The sequence below is a fragment of the Arachis ipaensis genome, chromosome B9 (genome assembly GCF_059453495.1).
Source record: "Arachis ipaensis isolate K30076 ecotype BB chromosome B9, ASM5945349v1, whole genome shotgun sequence".
Taxonomy (NCBI): Eukaryota; Viridiplantae; Streptophyta; class Magnoliopsida; order Fabales; family Fabaceae; genus Arachis; species Arachis ipaensis.
In genome coordinates, this window is record NC_142444.1 from 23604091 (window position 1) to 23627237 (window position 23147).

At 33.3% G+C, this 23147-nt stretch overlaps 3 protein-coding genes across 4 annotated transcripts; 2 read left to right on the forward strand and 1 right to left on the reverse strand.

Moving 5' to 3' along the window:
• The first annotated feature begins 580 nt into the window (after positions 1-580).
• Positions 581-3118, forward strand: LOC107616609 (putative glycerol-3-phosphate acyltransferase 3). The gene is made up of 2 exons (XM_016318563.3): positions 581-1371; positions 1984-3118. Exons 1-2 carry the CDS (start codon positions 643-645, stop codon positions 2896-2898), a joined length of 1644 nt encoding a protein of 547 aa, XP_016174049.1. The 5' UTR covers positions 581-642; the 3' UTR covers positions 2899-3118.
• A 5618-nt stretch (positions 3119-8736) lies between these two features.
• On the forward strand, positions 8737-10644 carry LOC148544027 (uncharacterized). Of its 2 annotated transcripts, XM_088500317.1 has the most exons (3): positions 8737-9098; positions 9192-10148; positions 10239-10644. In XM_088500317.1, the coding sequence occupies exons 1-3, from the start codon at positions 8868-8870 to the stop codon at positions 10539-10541; spliced, it is 1491 nt and encodes a 496-aa protein (XP_088356443.1). In that variant the 5' UTR covers positions 8737-8867; the 3' UTR covers positions 10542-10644. The 2 variants fall into 2 exon arrangements, 1 of the variants encoding a protein (XP_088356443.1); XR_015900056.1 differs by lacking the exon at positions 8737-9098 and having other exon boundaries at positions 10094-10148; positions 10242-10379.
• Positions 10645-17824: 7180 nt separating this feature from the next.
• Positions 17825-20804, reverse strand: LOC107619011 (uncharacterized). The gene is made up of 6 exons (XM_088498158.1): positions 20752-20804; positions 20586-20657; positions 20388-20439; positions 19298-19465; positions 18799-18906; positions 17825-18061 (listed from the first exon to the last, which is right to left on the reverse strand). Exons 1-6 carry the CDS (start codon positions 20802-20804, stop codon positions 17825-17827), a joined length of 690 nt encoding a protein of 229 aa, XP_088354284.1.
• Positions 20805-23147: the final 2343 nt, after the last annotated feature.

The following is a 23147-nucleotide window of genomic DNA, read 5'->3' on the forward strand; positions in this document are numbered from 1 at the left end:
ATTTTCTGACGATACGTAACTTTTTTCTTATAGTGAAAAATAATGCTACATTATTAACAAAATTGATATTTTTTCAATTCATATTTAACAAAAATATTTTTATTCTGAATTTCAAATTACAAATCCTTTAACCTAAATTCTAATAATTTAAAAATAAAGTGTTAACATAAAATATTAACTAATAATGATAAAAAAAATATTAGCCCAATTTCTATACATTATTGAAAAAATAAAAATACAAAACATAACGAAGATACTAAAAAGATAATATTTAAAATTATTTTATATATCATAATATCTATAATTAATAATTTCATATGCATGATATCTATATTTATTATTTTTAAAATTATATAATTATTTTAATGATAATTAATAAATATTAAATAAATAATTTTAAATTATTTGAACTAATTTTTTTTAATTGTGTTTCAAATATATTATTGAAGCATAAATACTCTGGCAGATCTAAGGCTGCTTTCTTAAGGAATTGACTGCCACTGGCTGTAATAATAAAGAAAAACATGGGTATTGTCGGATCCACAGCTCTATAAATAGAAAGGGGTTCTGCTTCGTAAAATGGCAACATACATGGTTAACTAAAACAAAACTCACTTCATTATTCATTCACTAAATATTGGGATGGCTAAAATGTTCAGAGCTTTTTTCTTCAAATCCCTTTTCTTCTTTTGGTACCGTTTCCTCTTTAGACAACTCAAGAGTCTCATAGGCCTCCGCAGAAACATCCTCAGCACACAGTTCAAGTACCAGAAGTTCTCTTCCCTTCTCCATCAGCACCACCGTTCTTCAGAACTCGGTGACCATACACTCGTCTTTGATGTTGAAAACGCTCTGTTGAAATCCTCTTCCTTGTTCCCCTACTTCATGCTCGTGGCATTCGAAGCAGGGGGCTTAATCAGAGCCATTGTTCTTGTCCTCCTATATCCTGTTGCGTGCGCAGCAGATATAATAGGACAAGAACTGGGGCTCAAGATGATGGTTATGATATGTTTTTTTGGAATCAAAGTAGATAACTTCCGAGTAGGAAGGTCGGTTTTGCCGAAATTCCTCTTGGAAGACGTTGGGAAAGAAATGTTTGATGTGTTGAAGAGAAGCAGCGGGAAGAAAGTGGGCGTGACGAACATGCCAAGAATCATGGTGGAGAGTTTCTTGAGAGAGTATTTGGAGATTGATGTTGTTGTTGGGAGGGAATTGAAGGTTTTCTGTGGATACTTTGTTGGGTTGATGGAGTTGAAGAAAAGTGCTTTGCATGCTTTGGAACAGGTTCAAGAAGGGAAAGGATGTTCCGATATGATTGGAATTACTAGATTCAACAAAGTTGTTGATCATCAATTGTTCTCCCATTGCAAGGTTTGTGTTTATTCCAAATTTGCTTTAGTTTTTGTCCTGTTCGTTTTCCATGTTAATTAAGTTACTAACAATCTTAAACATTGATTTTGGTTTTAAAGTTGATTAATAACAATAAAATTCTTTTATAAAATGCTATAATATCTTTAATTTTCATTATTACATTGTATACAGGGTATTAAAAATTGAGAATTGCAAGATTTTATATTTTGTCCGTTATTTCTATTACTTTTAATGTATTTTTAATACAATAATAATATACTAAAACCATGTTTAATAGATCAAGTTAAACAAAGAAAATGCTATTAGAAGAAAAGAAAAATCCAAGTCCAATTTTTCATGCAGACTTTTTGTTATTATATTTTAATTTTTAATATTGTCTTTCCTTAGCATAACAGCAATGCCCTGCAACTTTCCAGGAGTTTCCTAGCTTTTTACCCGATAGAGTCTAGTCAAACGTGTAAAAATTCGAAAAGAGTGATTAAAATTAAATGCCCCTGCATCCCATATGTTTTGCAGTGCATGCATACATAATTGAATGAAAATGATCAAAACACACATTTTCTTTTGTCTCTTTCTGTATATTATTTTCTAACTGGATGGAACAATAAATAGGAAGTGTATGCGGTGTCAGAAGCAGAGAAGAGAAGCTGGCAAAGGTTATCAAAGGACAAATACCCAAAGCCACTAATCTTCCACGATGGAAGGCTTGCCCTTAGACCCACTCTATTTGACTCCATAGCTATCTTAATGTGGCTCCCCTATGCCCTAATCCTCTCCATTATTAGAATCTCACTTGCCCTCTCTCTCCCCTATAACTTCTCAACCCCCCTCTTGGTATTTACTGGCATACACCTCACCACCTCCAAAATCCCCAAAATGCCCCCCAACAATAATAACAAGAATACTGGCACCGGCACGCTTTATGTGTGCAACCACAGGACCTTGCTGGACCCTCTTTACATTTCTTTCACTCTTCAGAGGAACTTAATCGCCGTTACTTACAGCTTGAGCAGGATGTCAGAGATTCTTGCACCAATCAAAACGGTGCGTTTAACTAGGAACCGGGATCAAGATGCAAACATGATGAAGCACTTGCTCGCCCAAGGAGACCTAGTTGTTTGCCCCGAAGGGACCACTTGCCGGGAGCCTTATTTATTGAGGTTCAGCCCTTTGTTCTCCGAGATGTGCGACGACATTGCCCCTGTGGCCGTTAACAGCCACGTCACCATGTTCCACGGCACTACCGCCGGGGGACTCAAGTGTCTGGATCCTGTGTTCTTTCTCATGAATCCCTCGCCAGTCTACACCATCGATCTCTTGCAACACGTGCAGAGATCACAGTGCGCTGACGTCACAGGAACTACTGAGAAAGAACACAGGGCGAGATTCAAAGTCGCGAATCACGTGCAAAGTCAGATAGGGAGCGCGTTGGGGTTTGAGTGCACTAAGCTTACGAGAAAAGATAAGTACCTGATTTTGGCGGGTAATGAAGGTGTAGTTATGAACCGAGAGTGTGGTAAATCTTAGGTACTGTAATTGTTAGATACTTTGGTTAGTTGAAATAGGTGTGATGTTGAAAAATGAGTTCAAAAAAAGACACAAATGGCTCTAAATTTTTACATTACATTATACTACTAGCTATAGGCTATAGTGGACCACTATTGTTTAATTTTTCTCACTATTAATTGTGTATTAATAACTTTGTTTCCTGTGTAATATAAAGCAATGTTGATTTGTCGATACTTTTGTGTTTCATATTTATTACTTTATGTTCACTCTTTATCTCTATAGTACAATTTGCAATTAATGTTGCTGCCCACCGCTTAAACACGTAACAGATCAAGGTGACACAAGAAAACGGTCTTTGTGGCAATCATTCAGGGAGTACTCTGCATCAAATTTAATTTAATTTGTACAATTAATAAGAAGTAGTTCACAAACCAGAATGGCAAGTAAATATCTTTTACAAAAATTGAAGTTTAAATAAATTAGGATATCAATTTGGTTTGTTTTAAAATGCTGTTTAATTAAATGATTGATTAATGGTTTGTTTTAAAGAATAGACTCAAATATTTATGTGGATTAAATAGTTTAGTTGTGTCGGTAATTGAAGAGAATTTGTGTATGGAATAGAAAAGATTTTTTATAATAACTTAATATATTATTACTAAATTTATAGCTTTTATTATATATAAATTTTATTATGTTAATTCAAAAATAATTAAATTTTTAGTTTCTCATTGTATCATAAATTCAGTCTAAATAAAGGAGTTCTATCTTATATTTATTTTCTCTCCTTACAGGATATGTACAATGATACAAATACACTGTATATATATGGTAATATATATTAAAGTTAAAAAAAAAAAGCTAAAATTTGTTTATTTTATTTAACATTTATTAATTCTATCAATAATTAATAAATATTAAATAAAATAAATTTTAATTTTTTTATTATAAAATATTTTTAAATATATATAGTATTATATTCAATTAAATATATTAATTATGTAATGATTTATAATATCATAGTTTTATATAAAAACATCATTATTATTGAAGTATCTACCTATATATAATAAAGGCTTGTAGTTGTTTAGACACAGTGAAATTAAAGCCTCTTCATTAGGTTAAAATTCAAATAATTGAATATCTAACTGGACCATGTTAATGAGGTGATCAACAACCTAGTTCTTTACTCGATTGTCAGTAACCGATGCAATGCTTTACAGTATGGCATTTAGGTTTTACAGTGGAAAATAGATTTGTTACTGTCGAGAAATACTTATATGATATTTTTGTCACCTTAAGTATAATCAGGAATAAAAAACTAAAGTAATTTGTTTTAAAAGTTTAAAATCAAAATACTAAATATTTATAAGAACTAAAAATATATTAATTATTTAATCTTATGGAAGTTTTATATCTTTTAACCAAAAATAATATATAAAAGATGAGGAAAAAAATGTCAGATAAAAATTTTAAACTCAAATAAAATATGTATAAAATAAAAAAATATTTGAAAGATAATAAAAAAATAACTCAATAATATTAAATGCAATAAGTGTGTAATAATTATAGGGATTACGTATATAAAATTATATACATTAAAATAAAATAATTTTAAATTATTATCTCTTTAGTATTTATTGAAAAAATAACAAAAATACTATTTGCACATAAAAATTATTTATTAAAAAATTAATCGCTCTATAAAATACATGTATAATTTAATTTATTTTTAATATATATTTTATATTTTAATGTATATTTTATTTTAATAATTAATTTAGATCTAATTTTAATGTACACCTGATATAATTGAAAAAATAATCGGTGAGTTCCAGACATATCACATTTTATAATAGAGGTTAAAGCAAATTAATTTATGGAACAAGAATGTTTCCTCTTTTTTTTTTCCCCACACTTTCATGTAATACGCCATTGTTGAATAATTTTGGAATATCTGGGATCTGCATCTCACTTGCACAACAACCCACTGCCACAGAAAAGAAGCAACTTTGGCTACTAACTAAATGTGTATACTTTCTCTTCCAATAATAAATGCTATGCACTCTTAAAATGCGCAACTGCACACACATATGAAACAGATAGACAGTGTGAGTGGGAGGAGAATAATAAACACACAATATTTGATTCCCAACTGACATTCCCAGTTCTATCCAATTGGCCAGAGATAAATCATGAGGCCAATCTAATTATAATATCATGACATTTTTTGAATCAGTGCTGTAAGGATATTATATTTATTTTTGTTAAGAAGTTCAAGAGTATATGTAATGGTTTTGGTTAGTATTATTGAAAAGTGACATTTTGTAATGTTCATACATTAAATATATTAAAAACTCTAGAATTTTCTCTTTATATTAGTAAGTAAAGCTTACATTGGTTTAGCATCTAATAAATGATATTAGGTGTATAATCTTTACCATTGTTAATAAAGTAGTTGGTACAAAAAACAATATTTTGTCACAATAAATAATTTTCAAAAGACCCTTAATTTCATTTAAAATTTTAAAAATTAAATAAAAAGTCATACCCATTGAAAAATAATTACAACTGTCTAATTTTTTTCTTCTAACTTTTTTATATTGTTTAACTTACACTTGACACGAAATTGTGCCTTAGTCTTTAATGTCTATTATATATTATTAAGTTTAATTTCCATATATATATATATACTTTGAGGAAAAAGTCTTATGTTAATATTTAATTAAATATTTATATTTATATTATTTTGATTTAAAAGATGCTTCAATTAAGCATTGGTTTCACAATATATTATTATTACATCATAATTATATAATTGTGCTTTTAAACTGGCCGTACAAACAAATAATATTGTATTATATTAATAAAACATTTATATTGCTCAAATTGGGTTACCAAACTGAAACATCGCCCGAAAGTTATGGAAGCAAACCACCCACAGTTTCTTCTATATGATGTTCTACTTCTATCTCTTGCAACATACATTGATTAATTCTGAAAAAGGGAATGCATATGGATTTTTTTTTTAAAGAGAAAAACCCAAATCAGCCCCTGACAATTACCTCGAAAGACAACGAGGCCCCTGACAAAAAAAAAACCCCAATCCGGCCCCTGACAAAAAAAATAAACCCAACCTGGCCCCTGACAATTACTTCGAAAGGACAACGAGGCCCATGTGCCAAAAAAAATAAATGTTATTTTTTTGGCACAGGGGCTAATCTGTCCCAAAAAAAATTTATCAGGGGCCGGATTGGGTGTTTTTTTTTTTCTTGGGGGCCTCGTTGTCCTTTCGAGATAATTGTCAGGGGTCGGATGGGGTATTCACTCTTTTTTAAATTATGACCGTGAAATGTAATACACACTATTGCTGCGTATGAGTGGTGGATCTACATGACCAAGTTGCACCTGCAACATTAACTGTTCTAGTGAGGGAGTTTGTGCCATCTCTTTTTTTTTATTTTTCTATTATTAATAAAGATTTATTTATCATGTGTTTTTAGAGTATATGTTAAAAACATAAAACAAATTTTTTTTATTAAAAAGATAAAATTCAAGTTTTTAATATATTTATTTTGTATTCATTAAATTAAAAAATTTAAAATTTTTTACTAGTAATAAGTTCATATATTCTTAAGACAAATAATAATAATAATAATAATAATAATAATAATAATAATAATAAGGATTCAACTATTTTGTTTTCGAAAGACACCAATAATAATATTAATTTTTTCAGTTTTTTATATATTTAATATATAAAAAAGGATAAACTATTATTTTGGTCCCCTACGTTTGGGGTGAATTCTATTTTAGTCCCCAACGTTTAAACTGTTCTATTTAAATCCTAAAAAGATTTGATTTGCATCAATCAAGTCCTTCCGTTAAATGGGTGTCAAATTATTGACGCCGTGTCCGACGTGGCAAGGAAGAGTTGATAGTGGTTAGTAAACGTGTAAGCCTTCCCGCCCTTGGACATAACGCATGCTGCTTACCCTGACTCTTCTTCTTCTACTTCTTCTTCTTCTTGTGAAGCACGAAACGCAAAGGAAAAGCCAGAAACCCTACCACTAGTCACTGAAAGATTGCGATTCGCAGCCAGAGAAGTGACATTGTCGTTCAGTTACGTTTAAGCTCCACAGCAGCAGTGAGTTTGAAACCCTTGCTTTCCGGGAGAAGATCGTGTCAGGTATTCCATTGTCAAATCTTATGAACCCATTTGGTTTTCATCTTAATGCGGGTTTATATGTAATGATGTATGTTGATATGTGATTGTTTTGTTTTGTAGTTTCATATTCGTTTCTTGTTCTGTTTTGGAAGTCTTTATTTTGCCCTAGTGATTTTATTTATGCATTTCTGTTGTTGTTGGTCAATGTGAGAATTTTATGAAGTGTATTGTGTTTGTGTAACAGTTTGGTCGAGAGATGAGCTATTTTAGTGTCAAGATACACCATGGGGGGAAGTTCGGGTTTGATGGTGAACCTTTACACTATGTGGGGGGTGAGACTTTGATAGTGGACTACTGTGATGAAGATAGGTGGAGCAGGTTCGAGGCTATGGAGATAGTGCTCGAACAGGGATATGTGGTAGAGAATATCGCTGCAATGTGGTATAAGTCTCTGAACGATGAAACAGATGTAGGGTTGAGGATGCTTCACACAGACAAGGATGCCATGGACATGGCTAGAATTGGAATGAGGGACAACATGGTGGAGCTTTTTGTTGTTCACAAAGATGCTGCTGCTACTACTAGGAAAGGCTGCACTATTGAGGAAATTGAAGAGATAGATGGTGATGAGGCTGCTGCACCCACTGCAAACACTATTGGGCCTGGTCCAATTGTGTTGCACAAGGCCCAGTTGCACAAGGCCCAATCTGTTGCTCAGGCCAAGGTGGGTGAGAAGCCCAATGTGGTGACAAAAGCCCAGAATGATGTGCTGGAGGATGGTGATGAAGAGAGGTCAGAGGGGTCAGATTTCTCAGGTGATGAAGAATCTGAGGATGATGACTACCAGCCAGGAATTGATGATGAGGGGGACAGTAATGAACAATGGAGTGAAAATAGCTCTGGAGATACTGATCTGCATGTTGCATTTGATGACAGCGATGATGATTGGAATGCTGATGGGAGTTTGTATGATGTTGAAGTCACAACTACAAAAGATCCTCAAAGGCCGAAACAGAGTATTCCAACTGAGAGAGAACAAGGAGAGCAAAGTGGCAGTGTTAATAAGGGTAAAGAGCAAGTGGTGGCTGCTGGATTAAGGGATGAGGATGATGGGTATGACAGTGAGGGGTTGTGGGATGTCCCTGTAAGTGATGATGAAGGGGATCCCTTGTTCAGGAGGTACCCAGTGTATAAGGGATTGAAGAATATGAAGGAGTATAAATAGGAGGTTGGGACAATGTACGTAGATAGGAATGCTTTTAAGGAATGTGTAACGAGCTATGCCGTGCACAGTGGTAGAGGAATATGGTTCTCGAAGTGTGATAGCCACCGGTGCAAAGCTGTTTGCAAAGAAGGTTGCAAGTGGTTTGCTTACTGCCATAAGATGAAGCGAGAGGATTCATGGCAACTGACAAGCTGTTACAAGAAACACACATGCTCTAAGGCCACCAAGATTGGTATAATGAGTTCTCAGTGGCTAAGTAAGGCTTTTATGAAGAAGATATGTGAAAACCCGAAAATCAAGTTGAGAAGTTTGATAAAGAAGGCTCATAGCAAGTGGAATGTGGATCTCACAATGACCAAAGCTGCCAGAGTGAAGCAGCAAGCCCTGGATGAAATAAATGATACCTATGGAGAGCAATATAGGAGGATTCATGACTATGCTGCGGAGTTACTGAGGTCTAATCCAGGGTCCACTGTTCAGATACAAGTGGAGAGACCTCCTGAATTTGAGCTAGAGACACCACCTCCTGGTACGGACCTGAGACCACGATTTCAGAGGATCTATATCTGCTTGGAAGCTTGTAAACGGAGTTTCATGGTGTGCAGACCCATGATTGGCCTTGATGGATGCTTCATCAAGACTCCATATGGGAGTCAACTGCTAACAGCAATTGGATGGGACCCCAATGATCAGATTCTGCCAATTGCCTATGTTGTTGTTGAAGCAGAGACGAAAGATTCGTGGAGATGGTTTTTGTTGAATTTGTGTGATGATTTGGGAGTTGATAAGATCAGATGGTGTACATTCATGAGCGACCAACAAAAGGTAACTCTCAACCTAAACTTGTGTAATTAATTCTTTCTTTAATTCATGTCTTGCTGTTATTGACTGGTGATGTTTTTAAATTCTGCTTCAAAGGGATTGATCCCAACCTTTGATGAGTTGTTGCCTGGCATAGACCATCGTTTTTGTGTCAGGCACTTATATAGCAACTTCAGAAAAAGGTTCCCAGGTGTTCAGCTAAAGATTATGATGTGGAAGGCTGCAAAGGCAACATATGTCCAGGAATGGGAGAGGAGGATGAAGGAGATTCAGCAGGTTGATCAAGGAGCTTATAATCATCTCATGGAGATCCCTGCCAAGTATTGGAGCAAGTCCAGGTTTAATTATTTTCCTAGAGTGGATACACTTGTTAACAACATGTGTGAGTGTTTTAACTCTGTTATTGTAGAGGCTAGAGAGAAACCGATTGTTTCCATGCTAGAAGACATTAGGGTTTATCTAATGAATAGGTGGTCTGATAACAGGCAAATTATAGTAACATATGCCGGAGAAATATTGCCAAAAATAAACAAGAAAATTGAAAGGGAGTTTGATAAGGGTGGGGAGTGGCTGGCCATATATGCTGGTAGGGACAAATATGAAGTGTCTAGCAGTCAGGGTAATAGAGCCAAGTTTGTTGTGGACTTAAACTTACATGAGTGCTCCTGTAGAAAATTTCAACTAACAGGTTACCCTTGTGAGCATGCCATGAGCTGCATTAGGAAAATGTGTCTAGATGTTAAGAACTATATCAACAAGTGTTATAGGAAACAGACCTACGTGGACTGCTACCAACATGTAATCTACCCACTGAATGGACCAAATCTCTGGTCCCGGACTGAGAATGATGATGTGCTGCCACCAGTGTTTAGGAAACCAATAGGGCGCCCAAAACTGAGGAGGAACAAGACTGGTGATGAGCCACGCAACAATGGACCACTGTCTAAGTTAGCAAGGACTGGACAACAACAAAAATGTTCATATTGTTTTGCACTTGGTCACAACAAAAGAACCTGCCCTAGAAAACGTAAGATGGAGGCTGCAGCAAAAAAGGTAAAGTTGTTATTGTCAATTTGATTTCAATTCCTTACATGTGAATGTTTATACTATCCCATTAACCCAATTTGTTGTTACTGTTTATAGCAGAATGCAACTGCACAAGCCAAGAAAGGGGCCAAGAAAGGGGCTGGCACAACTAGGACTCCAAAACCCAACAAGATCCCTGCCAAGACAACAACACAGCCAGCAACAAGACTTCAGCCAAAGAGGAAGAGCAGTACACAAGTTGGAGGAAGCCAGGAGTCACAAACATCATCCAAGAGAGCTAGATGCAGCAGCAGTGCCAGTCAACCACAACCATCAATAGCAACAGTCACTAGCCCATCAAGGAGGTCCCTGAGGTTCATGGCAAAAACACCACCTAGGGCCTGGAAGGCATTGGGATGAAGAACATAGTAGATTTTAGTGATTCCATCTGTTTTGTAATGAATCTGTCAATGACCAAGGACTAATGTCCCTGTGATACTTTAGACACCCTACTTTAAGACTACTACTGTCATGTTGATCTCTTTTGTGTTGTTACCTTTTCATGGTTATATTTAAGGCTTGTTTGGATATTGTTATGGTTAAGAGAAGCTACTTTAAGACTTCTCCATTATCTAATGAATTACATGAATTTTCAGCAGCAAAGTTATGTGAATTGGCAAATTAAGCCTTGTTTTTATTAGTAGATAAAACTGAAATAAACTTGTACAGAGCCAAATAATGTATGTCACAATACAGGAACTCATTGCTATTCATTTCAATCAAAAACCTTACAATGTTTACAGCAAATGGCTTTACAGACACAGCCACAAAAAAAATTCATTCTCTCTACATTACTGTTATCACCCAACTGTATGTCAATTTTTTCAATCCCTAAACAATTGACATTCCCTACAAACCAGGGGACAACAACAGAATGGCAAAAATAAACAAAATGCTAACCCCCTAAACCTCAATTGAGTCGATCACATAGCAGCAGCCCAGCCAGTGTCCATCCAACAATTCCAACACCAAGTGCCAATGCAAACTTCCTTTCAGCTTTCTGCAGTTCTTCTTTCAACGAGCTTGCTTTGTTCTTCAGTCTTTGAATTTGTGGATCTTGTCCTTCAGGCTCTGCCCAAGCAAAATAATCGCATCCATCTCCTATCTGTTCTCAACCAAACCAACACGAACACACCAGCACGAACACACCAAACACTTCAGATCCTTCAACCACTAACACCCAATGCTATTTTCAAACAGGAGACAGAAAAGATGAGACTCACCTGAAAGTTGACGCAGCCCCAGAATCTTCTTCCTGGGTTCTCCGCTGTAGATGACGTGCGCAATACCGGTCTCTCTCCACAGAAGCAAGTCCTCCTTCTCCCACGACTCTTGGTGCTGCTACGCGAACCTTGGGAGGACGACTGGGTAGCCATTCTCATTCTCAGCAGACGATTTTGATTCAACTTTGGGGATTAGGGTTTACTTATTGGACTGGGCAGCATTTCATTTTCCTTTTTTTTTCCCTGCTTCCAATTCCAACTGTTAACTACAGGCAAACTGCCAACTTTGCCACGTCGGACACGGCGTCAATAATTTGACACCCATTTAACGGAAGGACTTGATTGATGCAAATCAAATCTTTTTAAGATTTAAATAGAACAGTTTAAACGTTGGGGACTAAAATAGAATTCACCCCAAACATAGGGGACCAAAATAATAGTTTACCCTATAAAAAATATAAAAATATTTATCTTTTCAATAATTTTAAATAATTTTTATAGTATCTTTAAAATGTATTCTCAAAGTACATGTTATAATAATAATAATAATAATAATAATAATAATAATAATAATAATAATAATAATAATAATAATAAAGAGGTGAATGCTATGGTGCTTAAAAGGTGGTGCCTATTTACTAAAGAAGGTTAAAAAATAATATTTAATTTAAAAGATATAATAATAAATAATTTTAAAAAAATCAAAACTTACTACAAAAGGTAAGTTAAGACAAAATTTAGACACCAACTTATAAGCATCGTAGAATTAGCCTAAAAAAGAAACCTAAAATGTGACTCGATCCATTCAGTTGTAAATAAATTTGTGCAATTTTGGAACTGAAGCAAAAGGCTTCATCAACATGTGAGATTTGACTTTGATGGAACTCAGTTGTTAACGTGAGATACTTTAATGCGCATTTTGTTGACATTTATTTTGACTATCAATCATCAAGTTGTACATATGAAAATATGAAATGCAATACACACTTTGCTACAATTCTTTATTACACAAATGCCTTAATAAATTACATGGATTTGTGTTTACTTGACCTACAGACAAGAGTGTGTTGACCATATACATCAACAATCCATTACAATTAGCTAATGACTTATGTCATAAAATTATTTTTTTAAAATTTAAATTGATTAAAAATATATATAAATAATTATATTTTTAATACATTTTTAAATAAGATTTTTTTTTTTACATTTACATAAATTTTTTTTTGCATAAACTTTTTTATTTGTGTTATTTAAAAAAAAATTAGATCAATGAATGTATAATTTTAAACTTTTAGATTATAAAATTGTTAATATTATTTCATAAAATTATTTTTTCTAAAAATTTAACCTAATAAAAAAAACGCGTAAATAATTATATCCGCAAAAATTTAAACATCATTAGAGTACTTTATTTGCTATTACAGGAAATAATTCCTTGGATACTAATTATTATAGGAATGTAGTTCTTTACTATAAAATGATGAAACAGACTATCCACACCTACATTGAGACAAGTTAGGCACGTTTTTTAATCGGAAATGTTTGGTAACCAAAGAAAACCAGCCAAAAACAGTTATAATTTGCTTTATTTAATATTTATTAATTGTTACGATAATTAATTAATGTTAAATAAGACAAATTCTGGCTGTTTTTTTTTTGTCTACGTAACATTATCCTTTTTTTATATAGATTTTTAGAATGTATTGTTCATATAATTATGAAAAATTTCTGTGTTTTTAATTAATATAGAATTTTTTTTTAATTCTAAAACACAAATTAGAGGTACCGAATTGAAGAAGAGAGGAAAACTGATTATCTAATTTGAGGAGAGCTGATTTTAAATGTTGGAATCTACAAATCAAAAGATCAATTTTGTATTTTAAAAATTTAAAAAAATTAAAGTTCATAAATTAGAGGGTTAGACAGAAGGTCGATTTTGTGTTTTAAAAAATAGAAAAATTAAATTTCACAAATCAAAAGTTAAATTTGTGATCTCTATATAAAAAATACATCAAATTTTACACATTATTAAAAAAATACTATTAGAAACTCAATACCAAAATTAAAAAGCAAACAAGTTAATGAGAGAAGCAAATAATCTAAAAGATTCTTGACGTAGACTATGGTCTATGGGCCATAACACTATTTGAAGAAAGTGATGGAATGTGTTTAATTATAGTTTTTTATTTTTGTTCATGACTTTGAAAATATTTAAGTATAATAAGCAACAATTAAGTGCTAATAAAAAATATATAAAAATGTTTAAATACAAAAATAAAAGGTAAAAAAGATAATTAAATTATTTGTCTTGCATTACAAAATTTCACTAAATATCAAAAATAAATATTTACAAATTCAATAGGTCAAATTATAATTTGACCTTTTTTTAAATGACCGTAAAAATGAAAGAAAAATTTCCGCGGAAACATGCATTGATGGCGAACCTCATATCAAAATGTACAAGTGATGTTACAAGTTGTGGTTAGGCGGTGGAACCTTGAGCGACGAAGAAAGGAGCATAGCAGTGATTATGAATTAACATTTTTCTGGGTAAATTAAATATGTTTTTTAATTAAGTAATTAGTTTGGAAAATAGATAGATGAGATATAGATAGGCATTTGTTTATGCGTCAACTGCCAACTAAAGCATCACATTCTTTCCTCTCACTCATATTTTCTCCTTCTGGCTTTCAACAAATTACAAATTTAGTGGGCCTAGTTCTTGGTGAGAAGCATCAATATGCATAACAAATGCAAATTAAAGACTTAAAGTTAGGAATTTGGAAGCAGATGTCTAGTTGGAACCACAAAAAATATATAGTCTACCTCTTTTCTCTTTTCTTTCTTTTTTTTTTTTTCATGTGAAAGATTATCTATGTAGACTTAGATTTTTGTAGTACACACCAATAAATACAATAGGTGTGTCATTCTCGGTCATATACAACAATAAAGTGAATGAAGAAGACAATAATAATTACGTGAATTTTGTCTCCTATTTCAATAGGAATATAGTTGCATATGTCTTTTTCATTTCAACTGTGTTAGCGTATTCTTTGGAATGACAATGGGATAGGGAAGAAAAAAAAGTGAGGAGTGGTTTTCTCTACTCTATTTCTCATAATATTTAGGGTAAATTTTACCAGGAGTTTTTATTAACATAAATATATTTACCATTTGAAATTGGAATTATATGGTTGCTTTTATGATACTTATAATTACGGAGTTTGTGATCGCCGTAAAATTTTAACAACAAATGTAGTTAAAATTATAATTAGGAAATAATATGAAATCACATACAAGGCTTGAAGAGTTAAAAAAATAATTATCTCAAATAATTGATATTAATTTAACTAATGTTAGTTCTAATGACACAATTTTTAAAACTAACATAAAATTTTAATTCTACTATAAGTTTAATTTAAGGAATTCAAAAATATCAAAAAAAAAAAAAACTAAATGTTCAGAAGCTACGTGGATGGGTCAACAGAACAACTAATCTTGACAATGGGACTTACTTACAAAGGGACGACGCTCAAGTGAGGTAAAAGAATCATGTGAATAAATGTCCCATCATACCTTCTAGTTAACAATTGTGATATATATATATATGTTTGGTGCTTTTAGGATGAATAAAAATATAAATATTAAAAGTCCAATAAAGTCCCCGTTAAATGTTGTTTAGTAACCATTGCTATATAGGTGTTGGTGGGTGAGTGTAGCATCACCGCCCAAGACGACGTTGCCTACGCATACAGGGAGAGCCGGTTGGTGGTTGTAGCTATGATTCTCAGACATACTATGGGCACGACGCACAGCAGATGACGTCTAAGTCACTCGGAGCAGCAAGTCAAGTCGTTCAACATTAAGAATTTAAGATGACGTGGTTGAAGATTTACCTAAGAAACATGCCTGCTAATGCTCCACTTGATGTGCTCCGACAATATTCTCATGTTAATTGATAACATATGAATCTAGAGAGGTGCAAGGGCTACTGGCTCGTGGGGATCAACTTTACTTGCTTCGGCCTACCACACACTATGCATGGTTATCAATTCCAAGATAGGTGACTTAGCTAGAAACATCCCACTACTACTTTCTTGGATTTGCCACAGATTTTCAAAGTGGAGACGTTTCCATTGACCATGAGGTATGTACTCAGAGGATGTTGCATTCGAGGCAGCAGTTGGACATGATCCCGTATGAGAGGGTAGTTAACTTTAGATTTATTATACTATTGTAATCATTGCTAGCAACGTGTACAGACTCTATTGTCAGCTCTACACTCCCTTATGTATTGGCAATAATGTCGAATAGTAGTCTGAAACTTGGGGCGCAACTACGCAAGTGGGAGCGGTGGTGGCGATATTTACCATGACGAAGGAATCCCAAACATTTGCATCGCCGGGACGAACTCCGTCTCGTGGTCAATCAAAAACAGTTTGGACCCACTCCTTGCCTGGTTTAGAATCTTCAAAAAACCCAACACCATTGAGTTTGACCACTGGGAGAAAAGAATGAACTCTCATGGCACTAGTTTGAGTAAATCCCATAATAGTTCCTGATATTCGGGTCGTTATCTAATGTGGTCCTTGAGATTCCAATTGTACCATTGTAATTCTCCAGATGCGGCTCCGGGTACCATAATAGTTCTTGGACAGTTTTTCGGTAATGAGTCATGACCGACAATCTGATGTGTCACAAAGTTGTCACGTTGGAGAGCCAAAACGTTGGCGTTTTGGGTTAGCGCCCCAATTTGGTAAAAACGTTATCGTTTGACCCAAAATAAAAATATTAAACGGGCTTGATAATAAAAAATACACCCTCCCTTCACTTGTCTTCTCCACTTCCACTCTCTGTCTTTTTTTTTTCTTCTTCTTGTTCCTCCTCTCTTCATGAATGCCACTACCTTAGGGTTCCATTGGTGAGGTTGAAATTCTTACACTCAGAAGACATCAAAATTAAGTTTCACTTCATCGTTCGTTTCCTCCTGCATCAGAAACAAGAGGTTTTGCCATTTGTAAAGGTAATTTTTTTTATTCTTTTTTTTTGCAATGTATGATGGTTTTCATATATGCTTGTGTTGTGAGTGTGGTTGGAATTATGTTTTTTTTTGTTACTATAGTTCTAGGGTTTAATTAGGTTGGAATTTCATGAGATGCTCTATTTGATTATGGTCATGCTCTGTTTGAAAATAATGCTCTATTGTTACTTCCTTAGAGTTCCATTAGTGAGGTTGAAATTCTTGCACTCAGAAGACATCAAAATCAAGTTTCACTTCATCGTTCGTTTCCTCCTGCGTCAGAAACAAGAGGTTCTGCCATTTGTAAAGGTAAATTTTTTTTTAATTCATTTTTTGCAATGCATGATGGTTTTTGTATATGCTTGTGTTGTGAGTGTGGTTCGAATTATGTTTTTTTTTTTCTATTACTATGGTTCTATGGTTTGATTAGGTTGGGGTTTCATGAGATGCTCTGTTTGATTATGGTCATGCTCTGATTGAAAATAATGCTCTGTTTCATGGTCATGAGTATTCTGTTTGATAAAACTCTTATCTATTGATGTTTGTTATATGAGTGAATACTGCAATGACTTGTAATGTAGACAATACTCTAAATACTTCTACTGCAGTTGTCCTGTATAATAAATAATTTGTCTAATTCAGTTCTTATGTATAATGATGAGAATATTTAAAAGATTTATTTTACTTAAGCAATTTTAATTTTATTAGAAGATTGGAAATAAACAGCAACATGTTATCACAAAAGTATACTCTTTATTAAGTATGTAGAAGATGTGATGTTATGGAACTTGAAACATATATGTTCAATTAAAAATTCTGTGTCTAGGAGTCAATATTGTATTTGTCTTGTACTAAATAAAGTGACTATATCCTGCAAATAATTATGTCACTACAAAAAAAAGGGGTTAAAATGGCGGTTTTTTAAGGTAATTACGGCGGTTACAACCGCCATTATTGCCGAAAATGGCGCCTCCAAGAAACGCCGAAATTCTGGGTGCCATTCTGGTTATTACGGCGGTTTTTTGGCGGTTAAAATGGCGGTTTTTAACCGCCATTTTAACCAAATAAAACGGCGATTTTGTTGTTTAAAATGGCGGTTTGTAACCGCCGTTTTTACCTGGGTTTAATGGCATCCTTCTTGTTAAAAATGGCGTTTATAACCGCCGTTTTTACCAGGGTTTAATGGCATCCTTTTCGTTTAAAATGGCATTTTTTAACTGCCATTTTTACCGGATAAAAATGATATTTTTTTATCTTTTAAAAATACAGTTTTTACTATTATTTTTATCTTGCTAAATAAATAATTTTTTTATTAAAATTTTACAATAACAAAATCATAATCCATAGACAAAATATTATATAACTCAGTATTAAACATAATATATGATATTTTAGTATTACAAATAAAAAATAATAACTCCTATACAAAGTATCAAACTAAGAAATATTGTTAGTTCTATTACATTGGGAGTTTTCCTATCAAGATCACGGGCCAGGACTGAATCCATATCCTTCATTCTCTGTGCTTCATCAATTATGATATATTTCCAATCGACTTTTGAAAGCTTTGATCGATCATACATGATAAACTCATAAGTAGTCACAAGGACATTAAACTTCATAGCACAAACCTCCTGCAAAAATGTAACAGAAAAGGAAATTGGCATGAGCAAGGTTGTAATACATGAAAAGAAGCCAATAATGGTGACAATCAAGCACCCAGAGCATTGTTACACATAACAAGGCCAATTTAATAAAATTCTAAAAGAAAAACATTATAAATAAGATCAGGGCACTTGAAAATTGAATAAAATAAGCAAAAATATCTTGAGCAACATTTGCTAAAGTTACAATCTCCCAAGCATTTTTACAACAAAACAAATCATCATAAACATGCATATTAAATAGAGATTAACTAACACAAACTCACTTGTTGACAGATGAACTGTCCCTAGGAGCATTCATCTCTAGAAAACGAGTTCTAATCAATACTTCCTTCCCTGCACAAGCTGCAACAGCTCTTACTTCTTCCTCAGTTATTCTTACAAATACAACAAAATTAAATTTGTCCGCTATCAATCATTTATTCTTATTAACTCTTATAACTAAACTAGTAATAACTACTTGTGTCTCCTGAGTTATTCTTATTGGAAAGGGATTAAAAAAATAAAATTATTTTATTCACAATTCAACACTTAAACCGTTTCTCTCTCACTCTAACATCTTATTATAATAAGTAAAAACCAAAGACTACCTACTGTGCACTTGCTTGAAAACTTGTCCAGGTTACAAATGCAAAAATGTTTCAGACATAATAATTCATTTGAAAAAAATACATAAATAATTAAATATAAAAATAAATAAAACTTACAATTTTATTCTTTAATATTTTTTGACAGTGCAGAAAGTAGTAGTAGTAGAACTGGCCGCAAGGTACTAAAGTCCACCATGAATGAGTGATAAATCCAATCCCATGATCCTACCACATAAAAGTACAAGTTCAGAAAAGGAAAATTTTATAATCTGACCACATAAAAGTATAAGTGCAGAAAAGAAAAATCAAAAGGAAGAAGAGATGTTTTCTGCTGCAGCAGAGTGAGTACACTTCATCTAAAATCAAAGCTATCCTTGAGATTCTGCATTCAAATTGTAAACTGAATAGTCCTAGCTTTGGTTTACTAAATTCTGCATTCAATTTATTAAACAAAAGGAACTATTACTAAATTGTAAACTGAATAGTCCTAGCTTTGGTTTACTAAATTCTGTATACACATTCTGTTTTTCTTGTGTTCATCCATGTCACCTGCCATATCATTAATTATATATTAATTAAGAGATTTAAGTAATTAATATATATGATTATTATGTACCTGAGAACGTGTGGCTTTTGTTATGAGGCAGAGAGTGAAGGAGGAGAGTCCCAATAGGATTGTGACAAGTACGAGGAATACACCAGTTTTGCTGCTCATCAAACATGTCTTCCCTGTGTTTGGTTCGAGATCAGCATGTGTAACTGCCATTCTTGAATTGAATTCTGTCTTAAAAGAGATGGATTTGTGTGAAGGAAGAAGAATAGCTTGGAGCAAAGGTTACTTGAAGCTTGATAAATCCCCAAGATTCCCAATATAATGTCATATGTGTGTGGATTTTAATATGAATTAGCATTCACACTCATCACACATGCCAATTTAATATGAAGAATTGACAACTCAAGTCAATGGCAGAAAATAGAAAGCTAAGTTAATAAAGGGTCTTGGAAATAATCCGATAACCCTTCATACTTCCCACAAAATACCAATTACAGAAGTATATAATTACAAATATAAATAGTTAAATACCTTCATTTTACTTGGAAGATTTTGCTCTGATGAAATTCTTGAAAAAATTATACAAAGTAGTATATAATTACAAAAAGACTATATAGATCCAAAAAAGCATTCACATATATGCTCAATCATCATCTATAAACTATATGCTATTTGATAGTTAAGAGGTCTCATAAACCCCCAATATAACTTGCAGATCTTCAACAGTAGCAGTATGCCCAACAAATGGAGTATTGTCAATATTCCATGTTTATAAAATGTAGCTAAATATAGAGAAAAAGAAATAACCAAATATTACCAGATACAAGCCTTCCGACTCCGGGAACAAGAAGACTCCAGTCTATAGCATAGCCTTCATACATATTATCTGTTTTTGCTTTTAATTAAAAAAGGCAAAATTAATTAAAAAATATGCTTTTAATTTATCTGTTTTTGCTTTTGTGAAGATCACTTGTCCCCAAACCTCATGTCATTCTTCTAAACGTTATTATATTTTTTTTTATCAAAGTTAAACAGCAAAAATTTGTCAAAAAAATACATTCAGTGCATGAAACTTCCAAGTTAGAAGCATATTGCCAACAAAAAAAATTTGAAAAGAATAAAGCATCACTTACAATGAGTTTAAAGTAGTTACATTTCCAAAATATTCTGGAATCGATCCTATAAGATTGCAACTTCTCAATACTCTGGAAACAATTCAACAATTGAGGATCAAAATGGCATTGCTATTAGCTTTCTCCCATTGCTAAGAGAATTTCTTAGTTAGGCATTATTAACTCATAAAATAAAAAATAAAAAGAAAAACTAAAAAAGATGTAAGCATTAAACTCACAGTGTTTGCAAGTTTGTCAAGTTACTAAGTGGTGGAAAATAAGAATCTGGTCCTTTCAAGTCGCTGATTCTCCTGCAAAGCATGTTTTAAGCATGTTGAAACACAACACCTAAGTACTTTTGAATTTTCAAGCATTGGTGGCTACAATTCAAAATAACATGCTTACAAGTCAGTAAGGTTTTTCAGAAATGAAATTTCAGAAGCAATTGGTCCACTCATACCACTCCCATGGATCACCCTGGCATAATTATAAGAACCATTCCTTTGGTAAACTAATTGATATTGTGTAATTAGAAAAAAAAAGTAAGGTTCAAATTTCACAAGAGAAATCAAAGATTCACACAGCAGAGACTTGTCCAGCTCTGAATAAGGGATGGTGAACCTGGTTCATTAGGATTTTCTCTCTTTCGCTACAATTAAATGGAATAGTGTTCTTAGTTCTTAATCAGTAACATAGGTTTTCTTAGCTGGACTATGTGGAAGACTAGAAACCAGTTCATATTTCAAAATATAGAAATTAATCCAGCAACAACAATTATCTGAGCAATTAAGCATTGTGAATCAGAAACTTTGCCTTTTGCTCGTTTATGCCTTGAATCAGGTGCACAGCCTTATGTGATAACATGCCAAATTTGCTTGAACAGTTTCAATACTAAAAATTGATTAAAAATATTAAAATAGACTCAGACTTTGTATTTGGTCCTAGCTCGGTATAATAACAACTATAATAATTCATATGTCAAACAATGTGGTTTACTAATTGTATGCGAAAGTAATTACAATTAAAGAATAAAACCGCTAGTTTATGCATACAGGTTTTCTAAATTTCATGAAACAAAAGCAGAAAAAATAAATCAATTACTCTATTGTAAGAAACCTGGAAATGATTCGCAAGCAGATCAATGGTGTCTTGCTTAAGAAACTTCTTTGCTGAATTTCTCTTTCTCCTTATCACATTGATCTGATTCCTTGATTGTTTAATCAACGATTTACTGAAAAACAAAAGGAGATAAACTGCAAAATTAAAAATCGAAATTTGCATAAATACAATCAATGAAAGGTATTAAGAAGGAAGAAAAGAAGCAGAGAAATCAAAGTGTAGAACCATTTCTCGATGAATTCCCAATCAAAGAGGCCGTCAAAAATGTTGGAAGAACTAATTTGGTGGCGTGAGGGGATGAGAAACAACGACGAGATGAACGATAGCTGCGGAAGATGAAGGGTGACAAGAGATTAGGGTTCATCATTCACATCACTCACACTTTCTCATACGCAGCAACACTAATCACTCTTTCATCTGGAGCATTCGATCTAAAACCTCTGCGTCGGGCTTCCATGCCGCAACAGATCTAAAAATCTTGGAGAAGAAGACGCATTACTCAGAGAGAGAGAGAGAGGGAGAGAGAGAAGAGGTAATTAACGCATTCCAGAGAAAAAGAAGAGAAATGAGAATTTTGTATACAAACCTAGAAGTGAGAACGCAGATCGCATCTATGGAAGTTATGAACTCTGAAGAGGCATCGCCGGAGGAGAAAACTCACTCTCGCGCACTCTACTTTGCTAAGCTAGGTTTGCACAAATGAGGTAATTCTTTAATTAATAAAAGAATATTTAGGCGGTTTCAAACCGCCGAAATCACAAAAACTATCATATTCAAAAAGGAAGTTACGACAATAACATGTACCGCCGAAAATAAAGAGAATTATGGCAGTTAAAAAGAACCGCCCTAATAAAAATGCCGTTTTAAACCAGTTTTTTTGTAGTGTGTAAATAAGACAATAAAACCTGTTTGTGTACATGTATTATTCTTTTTATTTTTTTTATTGAATAGTTACTGTAAACAGGACAGAAAAATCTATTTGTGTTTATAGTGATTGTCAAGTAATGGGTTTTGAATTTTTTTTTTCAGATGGAAGAGATGTTGGATATTATGTTTCATCACGGGGGTGATTTCAAAGAAGATCAAGAAGGAACAATGGTATATTATCCGGATAATAAGGCTTTTTTAGGTGATCTAGATGTGGATACGTTAGATGTCTTCTATCTGAGAAACTACCATAAAAAGCTTGGTTATGATGAGATAAAGCAATACTGGTGGCAAGTTTCTGGGAAAGGTTTGGAGAATGGACTAAGAAGCTTGAATAATGACAAGGAGATTAGAGAGATGGTGAAGTGTGCTAAGATCAATAACGGAGTTATTGATGTATATTTCGAGCATGGAGCATCACTGCCAAAGATTTTGGAGGAAAATACACAACAGAAAAAGAATTTTCCAAGATTAACACAACCATTACCCCCAAACACCAAAGTTGCCTCAAACACCAAAGGTACACAACCATCATCAACAGTTTCAAAAAATCAAAATCAGACCAAAAAACTCCTTAACAAAGTCAGTGGAGTCAAGCCAAACAAACCCACTGGTAGCATCCAGCCCACAAAGCCCATCAAGACCACCCAAAACACCAAAACAGATAAAACCAACAAGTCCAAGCAGCCCAACAAAAATAGTATATATAGGAGACCTTGTACAAGGTCTGCTACCAGAAGATTCCAAAGAAAAGT

Excerpts from the sequence above, each read along its gene's own strand:
- LOC148544027 (XM_088500317.1), top strand. The coding sequence starts at position 8,868 with ATGGTGTGCAGACCCATGATTGGCCTTGATGGATGCTTCATCAAGACT. Across the intron at positions 9,099-9,191 it reads TCATGAGCGACCAACAAAAG|GGATTGATCCCAACCTTTGA; the intron begins GTAACTCTCAAC and ends TCTGCTTCAAAG. Across the intron at positions 10,149-10,238 it reads TGGAGGCTGCAGCAAAAAAG|CAGAATGCAACTGCACAAGC; the intron begins GTAAAGTTGTTA and ends TACTGTTTATAG.
- LOC107619011 (XM_088498158.1), bottom strand. The coding sequence starts at position 20,804 with ATGAGTGGACCAATTGCTTCTGAAATTTCATTTCTGAAAAACCTTACT. Across the intron at positions 18,907-19,297 it reads CAAAAGCCACACGTTCTCAG|GATCATGGGATTGGATTTAT; the intron begins GTACATAATAAT and ends TTTATGTGGTAG. Across the intron at positions 18,062-18,798 it reads AAATATTAAAGAATAAAATT|GAGGTTTGTGCTATGAAGTT; the intron begins GTAAGTTTTATT and ends ACATTTTTGCAG.
- LOC107616609 (XM_016318563.3), top strand. The coding sequence starts at position 643 with ATGGCTAAAATGTTCAGAGCTTTTTTCTTCAAATCCCTTTTCTTCTTT. Across the intron at positions 1,372-1,983 it reads AATTGTTCTCCCATTGCAAG|GAAGTGTATGCGGTGTCAGA; the intron begins GTTTGTGTTTAT and ends AACAATAAATAG.